The 13,245-nt window shown below is 37.2% G+C and overlaps 1 protein-coding gene across 3 annotated transcripts in view; it reads right to left on the bottom strand.

The window, feature by feature from the left end:
- Positions 1–13,245, bottom strand: part of LOC101741810 (tensin-1) — a 124,890-nt gene that overhangs the window by 81,239 nt on the left and 30,406 nt on the right. For all 3 annotated transcript variants that reach the window (XM_012691080.4, XM_012691082.4, XM_012691081.4), the window contains exons 2-3: positions 11,064–11,172; positions 9,921–9,958 (exon numbers count right to left, since the gene is read on the bottom strand). In XM_012691080.4, the coding sequence (XP_012546534.2) occupies positions 9,921–9,958; positions 11,064–11,172 (147 nt within the window). The remainder of the gene's footprint in view (positions 1–9,920; positions 9,959–11,063; positions 11,173–13,245) is intronic.

Raw genomic sequence — 13,245 nt, 5'->3', positions numbered from 1 at the left:
AAACAGAGCAGCTACAATTCATTACACTTTATAATGCTCCCATATCTGTTTAGAAACCGAACTAAATATTAGTTAGACTATAGAAACGATAGACTAAAGAACTTTTTTTTTCTAACTATGCCGATAGCTCTGAGAGGCTATTACAAGTTTACCCTAGCGTGTATGTGAGCTCACGAGGCTCAAACCGAAAGTGTTGTTAGCACTGGCCCAAGCAAGAGCAGTGTTTCACAGAATCTACCACCGGATCAGAAACGTGACCCACTGAGAAGATCCGGCTAGAATCTCAGTGGGTTGTGTCTATGGTTTAATTTATTCGGCGAACCCTTAAAGCACCGTTAATGGATCGGGAGGATCCGTAATGACGTGTCGAAGAACTAACGCAGTATCCTTGCCACTACGTTCTCGACTCAATAGTGTCTTGTGAGTCTCTATTATTATTATATCTTAGGAGTTATTTTAGAGTAAGTATATATATATTATTTTTTTATTGCTTAGATGTGTGGACGAGCTCACAGCCCACCTGGTATTAAGTGGTTACTGGAGCCCATAGACATCTACAACGTAAATGCGCCACCCACCTTGAGATATAAGTTGTAAGGTCTCAGTATAGTTACAACGGCTGCCCCACCCTTCAAACCGAAACGCATTACTGCTTCACGGCAGAAATAGGCAGGGCGGTGGTACCTACCCGCGCGGACTCACAACAGGTCCTACCACCAGTAATTACGCAAATTATAATTATAATATTATTACATATTATTCTATTATAGGATGTATAGGGAATAACCCGAATCAAAACAAATGAAAAAAAAACAACCTTTGATTTCCATTCTTCAATTGTGAGTTCCGTGATTATTTCAAAATGAGATTATCTACAGACGATATAAATAGATACGTATTAAAACATAACCTCTTTATCAACGAGTTCGTGTTAGTAAAGTTGTTATTCAGTCAAGAGTGAACATGTTTTATGTCTTTCGGTATTGTATGTACAAGCGTTTTCACTTACGAATGTCTCGGCATTGTTTTATTTGCTCTTACTCGCATTCGTTAATATGTATCGCACGTGAAATCGATGTTCCGACAGTTGTCGAAGTTACATATGGAGATCTTTCATCGCATTAAATGTAATATAAAAAAAGTGATATGTCAATTACATTATTTTATTGCGTAGAGGGGTAATTGAGCTCACGGTCCACCTGATGTTAAGAGGTTACCGAACCCCATAGACATGACAACGTGAATGCCGCCACCCACCTTCAAACTAAAGGTCTATGGTGGCATTGTATAGTAATTAGACTTTTTTTTTCGGGTTTGTATTTTATAACATGATGTTTTATGTCTTCATTGTGTAAGTAATTCGTGATTATGTATTAAGTATGTATGTCATTCGAAAAAAATGTAAGTGCCTGTGAGATTTGAGGGTTGAGGTTTGAAGGATGAGAGATCCGTTACACAAAATTATTGGGACTTGAACTTCACTTTCTAAGGTGGATTCACTTGCTAAGCGCCATTTACGCTGAGATATCTATACTATTTAACACCAGACAAGCTGTGAGATCGTCCAGCCATCTAAAGCTATACAAAAGCGGCCCTTCGAAAAAAAAACACAATACTTTTTCGTTTATCTTTATTTACCAATTTTTATGCGTCTCTTGTCGTAATACAAAACTGTCCCTATTGTCAGCTCACGTTTAAACTCACTTACGTAAGTACTTCAAGCAAAAGTATCGGTTCGCGTGTCCAGTCAGTACGAGTCGCACTCCTACGCCGAACACTAAAATTTACGAGCACTTTACGATTCAATTTACATTTAAAAAGGCACAAGTAACGGTTCTCGAGTGATCTCGGTTTCCGTAACAACAGCGCAATGTTCAACAATTACCATAGGTGCCGGCGCACCTTGGCGCCGTTCTGTTGTCTTTCTGCTAAGTGCTATGTGTGCCGCATACTAACTTCAACACAGAAATCTTTATTACAAACTCTCCGATTGCATCTCGAAGTGTCGAATGATAAGAATGAGAGATTTACATGACGACAGAGAATGAGGTAGTATCTGTTTTTTGCAAAATAGCTTTTAAGCAGAATCTAAAATGATAGAATCGTTATCAGTGCGTCCGATATCAGATTTGTAATTTTCTAAGCCAATGTTTGTACATTGGTTCCTATTTATATAGGGAAATAACAATAAAATACCATTTTCTTCTGTATTTATCAGTCGATTTTCTTTGGTATCCATTAATAATAATTATTTTTAAGAATATATTTTTATAGTAAGATTTTGCCACAAATGTAAATATAAAAATTAAATTGAATACATAAAACGAGTCGAACTCTATAATTGTTGATGTTTATTATCGAATAACAGACACTAGTGAGTAGAAATGTTCAATTTGTTAAGTTCGAGTAATCGAGGTCCGGTTTTGAGATATTAGATCTAAAATTGTTCATAATATATAAGAATAGAATTGTAACATTATTTTGCAGTTAACAGCAAGCCTGAAAGTGCTAATATTTATCGAAAAAGAAAACCATAGGGGCATTACACACACGCAGAATTTAACTACTATATTGTACAAATGCTTAAAGTATAGGTAGACTGCCTCTTGGCTTTATCCCAGGTGCTGTTGATGAACAACAATAACCACTAACCATTACGAGAATAGTATACTCGTCTGTCTTCGAAGATAATTATTATTATTAGTATTACTGGTCGTAGGACCTCTTGTGAGTCCGCGCGGGTAGGTACTACCACCCTGCCTATTTTTGCCGTGAAGCGGTGATGCATTTCGGTTTGAAGGGTGGAGCAGCCGTTGTAACTATACTTGAGACCTTAGAACTTATATCTCAAGGTGGGTGGCTCATTTACGTTGTGGATGTCTATGGTCTCCAGTAACCACTTAACGCCAGGTGGGCTGTGATCTCGTCCAACCATCTGAGCAATGAAAAAAAAAATATCTTCGAAGGTAATTGAGAATATACATACATGAGAGCAACAAGTGTATTTACTCAATCTTAATAAGATATGGTTGATCGCTTTGTCATACGTACTTAAGATAATATTTGACAGCTTCCTCTCCGCATCAATATTGATCAATCGGCGCGGAACTGATTTGGTAATCTGAGAGTTGTAGATCAACTTCTTTTTTCTTTTCCTACCTATGCTGATAGCCTTGAGAGGTTATTTCAGCTTCACCCTAACATGTAGGTGAGCTCACGGGGCTCAAGCCGGAAGTGTTGCTAACACTGACCCTAGCAAGAGCAGTGCTTCGCAGAATCTACCACAGGATCGGAAACGTGACCCACTGAGAGGATTCGGCGAGAAACTCAGTGGGCTGTGTCTATGGGTTAATTCACTCGTCGAGCCCTTCGTCGCAAGCGACGGTTTCGACGAGGACGGTGACCGGTGCTTGTGGTACCTAAAAGCACGTAGCAAAGCATCATCCGTAATGACGTGTTTAGGGCGATGTCGATTGTTTACCATTCGGTCTACAAGAACGGGTATGGTAGATCAACATTCAATGTCTATCTATACAGATTAAACATTTTAATGTTTTTATTAAAGGAGTGCAAGTACCTATTAGTATATTTGGTACACCGGTGTCAGGCGGTGTCTCTACTTAGCAATGCAAATGAAACAACAAGGTAAAGTGCGACCTAACAAAATAGTATCACAAAATATAGCAAGCACCTTTAGTATTGAAGTGGTTTAACTAAAAATTTTAAGAAAATGAGTTTTATACTTTGAACAATTTATAAACATGTATTCTATCAGCTTATACAATTACAATCTTAAAATTATAAATTAAATTTAAATTTTAGTTCGAAAATGTCAAAGTACACTTTCCGTCTCTTTTAAATTAAGCGAATATCTTAAACCTTCTTATGCGCTTTAAGAATTAAAAGATTAAAATCAAAACTGAAAAATTATTCAATTTCCATTTTTGGCGTTTACAAAAAAAAACGAGAATTTTGGATTAAGCCACTTCAATTCTAAAGGTGCGATATTCTTACAGTACTCCGCGTACAATTTGCATGAAATTCATGAAAGGACTAATTTAAATTTCACAGAACTACGCGGCGTATTGGAAACTTGTTTGTTGAATCATCAGACGAAATGAAATGTATACGATCCGAAAACATTGTATAAATGTTTTTTGAAATTAATGGGTAAGATTCGATGCGATTGTGTCGGGAATTAAAATCCGCAAACAGGTTTTAAAATTTCTAATCGCATAGCAAATACGTACTGATCTGGTCTTCACAAAACACTCCCACATACATATTTGTATATATAGCTTTAAATAATAATGGCACAGCATATTGTGTGCTCTGCGTAGGGTGGTACCATGTAGGTACTATCCTCCCTGTCTCTGCCATGAAGCAGTCATTTGTTCACATCTGAAACATGGTACTGGCCTTATGTGTACGACACCGTTGGGACTCGATCTTATATTTCAAGGCTTTTTTTTTATTGCCTTTGTAGGCAGACGAGCGTACGGCCCACCTGATGGTAAGTGGTTACCGTCGCCCATGGACTTCAGCAATGCCAGGAGCAGAGCCAAGCCGCTGCCTACTGCTTAATACTCTCCACAAGCCTCGTTTGAAGAAGGACATGTCATAGCGTTCGGGAAACACCGTGGAGGGGAGCTCATTCCATAGCCGGATGGTACGTGGCAAAAAAGACCTCTGGAAACGCACTGTGGATGACCGCAGTGGCTCCAGGTAGTATGGATGAACTCTACTCCGGTGGCGGGCGGTGCGATGGTAAAAACGAGACGTTGGTATCATCTCGAACAATTCCTCAGAGCACTCCCCATGGAACATGCGGTACAAAATACAGAGGGACCCGAAGTCCCTCCGCAGACCCAGAGGCTCCAAGCGATCCGTGAGCATTGCTGGCTGGCGTGAGCATTTGTTTTTTAACGCCTATAGGCTAATAATGTAACCACTAAATGACAGGTAATGCCTATTTCTGCCGTGAAGCAGTAATGCGTTTCGGCTTGAAGGGTGAGGCAGCCGTTGTAACTATACTGGGACCTTAGAACTCATAGCTCAAGGTAGGTGACGGCATTTACGATGTCTATGGGCTCCGGTAACCACTTAACATCAGGTGGGCCGTGAGCTCACCCACCCGCCTAGGCAATAAATAAATAAAAAATGTAAGCCGTAAGCTCTTATGTTTATCTACAACGTTAAAAAGATTTTATTATTTTTGATGAACCGAACATCTGTTATTCTGGTGTGAGCCGTGAGGTTAGATTTATATGTATTCCCTTCACGTAAAACTTGATATTATCAAATTACTGCGTTGCTATCCGACTCCAAGGACATTACTCGTTTGGTGTATTTGACAAAATACTCTTAATACGTGTCTTTATCGTAAATTTCGTAAACTTCGTCGTAAATTTAGCTAGTCTTACCATAAAAACATGGAACATGGAAGACAGGGTTTTTCATTCAAAGAACTCCAAACTATCATGGGGCTCAGAACATGTCATACTCTCTTAAAGAGGCAATAAAGGTACCAGGAAACGGACCTTCATCAGATCTGATGAAATTAGAAACGTGCCATTCTAAGCCATTATTTGTGTGGGTGGAGCTTTATTACCCAGTGACAGTTACTGAAAGGAACATTGTTAGTTATTGAATATTGTTTTATGAGAAAACTTAAGCGCCTTATTGAGAATCATATCTTGATATACTTAGGCCCATATTTTGACGCAAATCACAAAAACATGGTCATGGCCAAACAATCTCACCTTGGTAAAGCTCCTCAAATAATTACTGAAGTTGGACAATGCTCACATTTTACCCAACTGACTAATGACCGAGCGAGATGATTATGTACTCAACATGTCACAACTCTTTGTTATTTACGGGAAAATTCGGGGAGAGAGACTGTAGAGACAAAAAATATGTTACAATTTAATTTATTATATATATATATATATATAATTCCACTAGGTGTTTTTTTTTACTATATCTTTGTAGATATCTTTGAGAAAAAACACTAATTAATCCCAAGCAGGGGTTATCTGCCATTTTTGCTGTTTGTTGCCGTATCTCGAATCAGCTCTTATCAGAATTCTTGTACATATTTGGTTATTTAACAAGTGTTCGCGCTTTAGTCGACTTTCGACCATAATCATTGACACCTCAAAATTCAAAATCATTTTATTTACTTATTAGATTTGCTACAGCGGCTACTAAATAAAATGAAATACGGTTGACGAGCGGACGAGAAAAATGTACTGTTTGTCTTTACTTATTAATATGGATAATATTTAAATTGCCAGGTTATCTTGAAATTAGCCTAATTAGAAACGCAGAAACCAGTACAAAGCATCCAGTGTGAGCTACAGTTGCCTCTTTTATGCTCTATCTATTGGGGTAGGTATTGGAAGTGGACAGCAAGACATTCTTTAAATTCCAATCTCTCTTTGAGATTGATCAATACTAAGAATTATCTCGATATACTCTGTGTTACGCCTCGAAGCTATGTAAAGTTTTTTTTATAACCAAAGACAACTAACTGCATTGCTCTAATTTTGATAACCATGCAAATGTTAATCGTAAGCACATAACCTTGTAAACTAAAATAGGTACTTAAGATAAAATTCGTGGTGAATTTTAGCCCTTTGCAACTAATTTAATTAACAGCGTTTAGTTTATTTAAGTTTCAGGACGTAAGTGAATAAATTTTTAAAGTGAATGCGAGCATTAAATTCAAAATTAATGTTTAATCTTAGCGAAGGCTGCGAGGGTTGCCGGCTCATCGCAAGTTAATTACCAACGCGGGAACGTCGTTCCGGGGGATGTTGTTAGATTAGTTTCAGTATTTTTTTTTAGATTGGATCTCATGCCTCGAAGGGATCCTTGAAAAAATTTCGTTTCAATAAATATCTTTATTCAAGAATATTTCCTCTGTACAAAAAACATATAAACTTTAATTGATTCACTTTAACGTTCTACTCTGAAATTAAATTAAATTTAAAATATTAAATATGGATGGTAATAAATTAAAAACCTTCTTACAATAAAATGTGCTATAACTTAGGTTAAACACATTAAATTTGCACATTAAACTTGTATTTTATGTTGTGCACGAAATTGGGTGCAATTTTCGAGCAAAGTTGATATCTTAAAATACCGTTATTTAACGGGAAAAACATAAAAAATTTAATCAAATATAGTTCTACCACAAACGGTAAATATTATATATTATATATAATATATGGTCTAAATATGATAATGTTCTTGTCCAAATTTGTAGTTGTTCAAGCTGTTAATTAAGTTGCACAGCGCAGCGAATACTTTCTTTTTTAACGCTGGGGAATCCATTTATGGATACCCGGTCGAGGGGGGTTACGGACCGGGTTATGTCGGACTCCGGCACCTCCTGAGAAGAAGAAGGGGAGAAGAGAAGGGCCGAGGTAGCGCAGCAAATACCTGCCACTTAACGTTTTCTTAAAACCAATTTATAGATTTCAACTGAAATATAAAAGCTGAAATAAATAATTAGTTTGCGTTGGCAGCATTCGGGGCGATTCCTTAACTGGAATACAGAAACTGAGAATCGTTTCAAAAGGAAATTAGCGCGACAGAGCACCAATTTACCTATTTAGTAATACTTTGACTAAAGTGTATTGTGTTGTGTGGTGTCCAATTTAGGACCGACACGAAACAATGAGAGCGTGACCGTGAAGTTAAGCAGCGGGATGATTGCCATCAGCATCAGTCATAATTTTTGTTTTATTTCTATAAAATTTAAGTAGCTCACAGCTAACAGAATATTGGTTAGCTAAATGTAATTTAAGACTAATTAAAATTTTCCGTTTACCGTACAAATGTATAATCTAAAAATATAAAACTGCGTAGGTATTAGAAAACAATTTTGAAATCGATTTTGTGATAGAAAAACAAAACACAAACCCGAAATTTTTATCAAAACTTATTCGTTGCTAGATGTTTTCAACAAACATGCTACTCATTTAACGGCAATCATACAATCCTTACCTGGCCAAGATTATACGTAGGACTTCATGAATATATGCATTTATATGTATTACGAGTATGTCTCGGTGAGTCTACGGACCTACTAAGTCCGTATTACGTACATGAATGATGTCACCTTCGCTAGAAGTAATAGTGTTCTGTGGATGTCACTCACGGACTTGCATGGAGCATTTTTATTGTTTAGATAGTTGTACGAGCTCACGGCCAACCTGATGCGAAGTGGTTACCGGAGCCCATTGATATCAACAACTTAATAAACACTGCCACCCACCTTAATACGTAAATTCTATAATCTCAGTTTTTAGAGTAGGTATAACGGCTGCCCTACCCTTCATGCAGAGAGACAATAATGTTTGCTATACGGCAGAAATAGCCCTGGTGTTGGTTGAATATTATTATTTTAATGAACTTTTATTTTTATATATTTTTTTTGTTTTTTTAAAAGGATTTTTTTTTATAGTTTTCGTAAAAGATCATACATACAAAACAAAAGCCATTGAATTTATTGAGTCAGAGTTTCCCTGTAAATTTTTTTTAAACGTTACCTTTTTTTAAAAAATAATATAACACTTATTGAGGCGTAAATAAAATAGTTAGACATATGCTCTCGTGACACTTTTTGTAAATAACGATGTGTTCTGCAAAGTCGTTGTACATTATTTTATTCTATCATCAATAGTTTTCGCAGCCCACGCGAAGTAAAGAATATTTTAGGTAATTTTTTTACACCTCGGGTTACTTTATTGGGGTTTTAGTAAGAATCCCTAATTTTTTTAAAATATAACATATCCTATGCCACACACGAAAATATTAACCAATCTTTTTTTCCTACCTAATCGTCGGTAGCTTAAGAGGCTATTCCAACTATGCGCGGTACGGTAGGTGAATTCACGGGCTCAGCATTGGAGAGCTCCGTCGTCGCCCTAGACACGTCCCTACGGATCCACCAGATCCAATAAACCTTGATTAGACGCCTTCAACTATAACACTAGGAGTACAACCGTACTCGTCGAACCCGGCAAAGAGTTCGACGTGCAACCTAACCTAAGCATCAGCCCTTTGAGTTTCTCACCGGATCTTCTCAGCGGGTCGCGATTCCGATCCGGTAGTAGATTCATTCGCGAAGCAGCTGCTCTTGAGTTGTTAGGTCTCCCTTGGAGGCGCTCGGATAACTGTTAGCAAATTTCGTATCTGCTGGCTGAGCCTTTGCTCGCCCACCTGACGTTGTGAAACTGGAAAGGCTTACGGGCCACCAGTAAACCATCATCATAAAAAAAAAACAAGACTGGGATTTTTATTTTACTTTTATAGCGTAGTGCGTAGTAACATTATCGTTGTCACGGGCTTTGGCGAGCACTTAACTCAAAGTGGGACATACAAAGCAATAAAAACATATTTTAGGTTAAAAACTTCTCGAGACATTTGCGTACAAATCTGAGTTTTAAATTTTATATGTGTACTAGCGCCATCTAGTAACAGAAGCGATAAGTATTTTTAATTTCCATAACTTTATTGTCTGCGTATGCGGCGCTCTGTTGCCTCCGCTCTACATTGCGACTCTATCACAATAATTTGACGAATCACTTTAAGGTAGTTGCTTAGTAAATGCAACAGAGGGCGCCAACATATATTCCAAATAAATATATTACTTATAAAATGTATAATCATAAATCGATTATAATATCTTTGGATTTGTTGGTATTAAAAAATAATTGTGTGCGTTATTTTTTTGAATTATATGGATATTTACAAAAGCATGAAAGATTTTTTTTTAATATGATTAAAATCACTTTAGCTATTTATCTCGTTCTATCTAACTCACAGTCTCCAGTACATTAATTTTTTTTATGTATCAATTGTGTATTTAACATGTATGAATTGAATATTTATCACCTACATACCTTGCTTTCGCACGTCGTGTGACAGACATATTTGCAAACTGAAACAAAGAGAACAAATTTGTGAAACACATGACTTTTTTAAACTAATCAAAATATGTAAAATATATTCACTCATCAGTATTGGGAGGCCAGTAATATTGTATTCCGACATCTGGTAAATTATTTACGTATGCATGATAAGAACATAATATATTTTTACGTTATTCAATATTGGAATTAATATTTGTTATACTTTATATGGTTATTACAATAGGTTTGACATTACCTCGTGAATTCCGACACCCACCCCGGCACATGGGTCGAAATCTCAATTATATTACAGCAATTTAGCTGTCGCACCCTATAAATTGGAACGCATGACTTATTCGCGGCAATATAGACAAGATGATAGTCCACTTGCGCGAGCTAACAATACACCTAATTTTGCATTTAGCCTCATAGGGTCGTTTTCAATGTTGCGGCCAAAAAAGTAACGATTTCATCACAATCAAGTCAACCACTCATTTCTTGATAATATTATATAATATTAATTTCTAGTTTTAATTTTTCGCATTTGATAACAACGCCAACACGGATGACAATTTAAATAGGAACTTTTTTAAAAATCTTAAAAATCGTACTTCTTTTGTTTTTAATAATGTTCTAATATAACAAACAAGTTAGAATTTGAATTTCGAACCAGTGATACGAATGAGGTTTGGGGTAGTTTTTAATGTATAACTCCTAATTTAATAGTGTTTACGAATACGTCATTATAGGACCACGTGCCTGTTGTCATGACAACAAATTTACTGTACTTATAATTACGGTAACATTGAGGTTATTTTACTGGTGGTAGGACCTCTTGAGAGTCCGCGCGGGTAGGTACCACCGCCCTGCCTATTTCTGCCGTGAAACAGTAATGCGTTTCGGTCTGAAGGGTGGGGCAGCCGTTGTAACTATACTGAGATCTTAGAACTTATATCTCAAGGTGGGTGGCGCATATTTACGTTGTAGATTGTCTATGGGCTCCAGTAACCACTTAACTCCAGGTGGGCTGTGAGCTCGTCCACCCATCTAAACAATAATTTTTTTTTTACATCAAATAACTCGCCTTTGGCCCCAAATTTGAAAACGACCCCATAACGACCATGAACTCCTTACCTCTACAGGAAGAGCCTTGGTTGTGTACAGGCTGGTGACACCAGTGGCACGGGCGCGGCTTTCTAAACGACTTACTACGAAACGCGTGTGCTTGAGCAGCTCCTTCCTTCTGCGAAAAAAAACATTCGTAATAAATAAACGGTAAGTCGTCGGGGCCTAAAGGATAAGACGCCCGATGTATTCGTGTCAAGCAATGCACCAGTGTTCGAATCCCACAGGCGCATACTTAACATTGTTCACGGTTGACTTGCACGGTGAAGGAATAACATCGTGTAATAAAAATCAAACCCGCAAAATTATGATTTGGGTAATTACTGATGGTAGATACCACCACTCTGCCTATTTCTACCGTGAAGCTGTAATGTTTTTCGGTTTGAAGGGTGGGGCAGCCGTTGTGCTGCTAAAAATTGAAACCTTACAACTTATGTCTTGAGGTGAGTGGCGGCATTTATGGTATAGATGTCTATGGGCTCCGGTGACCACTTAACACCAAGTGGGGCGTGAATTCGTCCACCCATTTAAGTTATATAAAAGACATTTCATAAAGTACTCCTACTAGTTTTTCTTTACTAGGCTATGCCCCTGGCATTGTTGAAGTCCATGGCCGAGGGTAACCACGCACCATCAGGTGGGCCGTAAGCTCGTCTGCCCGCAAAAGCCTTAAAGAAATTCACTCAGAATGAATGCTTCAACTAAACGCTAGTCGGTAACATAATTGGTTAACAGAACAAAAAACTCCGAATTGATTACGAGACAAGGCACCGTTTGACACGGACGCGTCAAATGACGGATGCATTGTTACGTTTGTAGAATGCACGCGTCCGACTGATATTTATTGGGGGCCCAAATATCCCGTATACCTGCCCGAAGCTCTTCGTTATCCCAGCTTAAAATGACGACGGTAAGAGGCAGCCCCGTTGTTGACGAGACAACGCGCTCTCCGATTACTAATCGTTGGAATAGAGATTTTTAGTCAAGGGATAGGGATGCCTAAAGAATCTAATAAAAAAAAAATATTATTGTGCCAGATAACTAACTCATCAAAATTGTAGTAATAAAATTTGTTTTAAAAAATATGTATATCTAAAAATATATGAAAATAAGTAACAAACACACCAAGCACTGAAGTTTTAAGATAAATCGAAATCAATCGAAGATAATCATTGTTGTTAAAAATTTATTTATTTACGACTCATCTCTAATCAATATTAACTTGTATAGTTGGTATTTACGATACTTCCACAGATGTACATACATATATCTAAACTAGCATATTCTCCTGTGTTTACTATCTAAACTAGCATATTCTTCTGTGTTATGTGTACCCGGATCAGAAAACGAAAAGTTCACCCAGACCTCGAATACCAATGATACCGATACCGACAGATGCTCGAGCCCAAACTCTGTGTTATTCATGGTATTGTCAGAGCATATTCAGTATTACGAAGCGATAAATCGAATAATTTCAATCCATATTCGAATTAACAAGCCGTGATTCTCTAAACTGTGCTTAACAGCTGCAAATACGGCTACACAATATAATTGGATATGCAATTTCGAAAAGGGCACATCTCTGAAAATGTAAAATGTTCAGGAAATGAAAAAACTGATTATTTTCTGAAGCAGTGTAAAATTTAAAATATTAACTTTAGAGATATATTTTAGCGTTAATTAGCAATTGAAAATTACTGGAATTATTATAAAATGGGTGTAGGTAAGCCTCAAAACTACATGTATATGAAAAAACGTATTTGACAAAATATGCGACATGTGCCCTTTTCGAAATTGCATATACAATTAGTATGAAGAATTTCGTTTAAATAACGCTTCTAGTAAACTCCTGACTAAATTCGCACTTTGCATAAGTAACAAAGCACAGAAACGTTATTAGTACCATCGATAGTACTTATTATAGTAACTGACGCATGACGTCAAGGGATTCTGCGCAGACGCCGGCTCCGCGGATCCTGGCGCCACATTTGCACCGCACATGAGCGCTCCGGCTGGACGATGTACTTTAATCACTGTTCAAAATAAATCACTCGTTACACTTTGTTATCTACGCGAATGTTGACTTGTGCTTTTAATGGAAGAAAGCATTGGAATCGCATCATATTAGATGTTGCTTGTATTTTTATGGCTTATTGTACAGCATATACTAAGGGCTACGTACGCGCATTAA

Source organism: Bombyx mori, chromosome 4 (genome assembly GCF_030269925.1).
Source record: "Bombyx mori chromosome 4, ASM3026992v2".
Classification (NCBI taxonomy): Eukaryota; Metazoa; Arthropoda; class Insecta; order Lepidoptera; family Bombycidae; genus Bombyx; species Bombyx mori.
The sequence above is the reverse complement of the archived record's forward strand: the minus strand, read 5'-3'. Positions and strand labels throughout refer to the sequence as shown.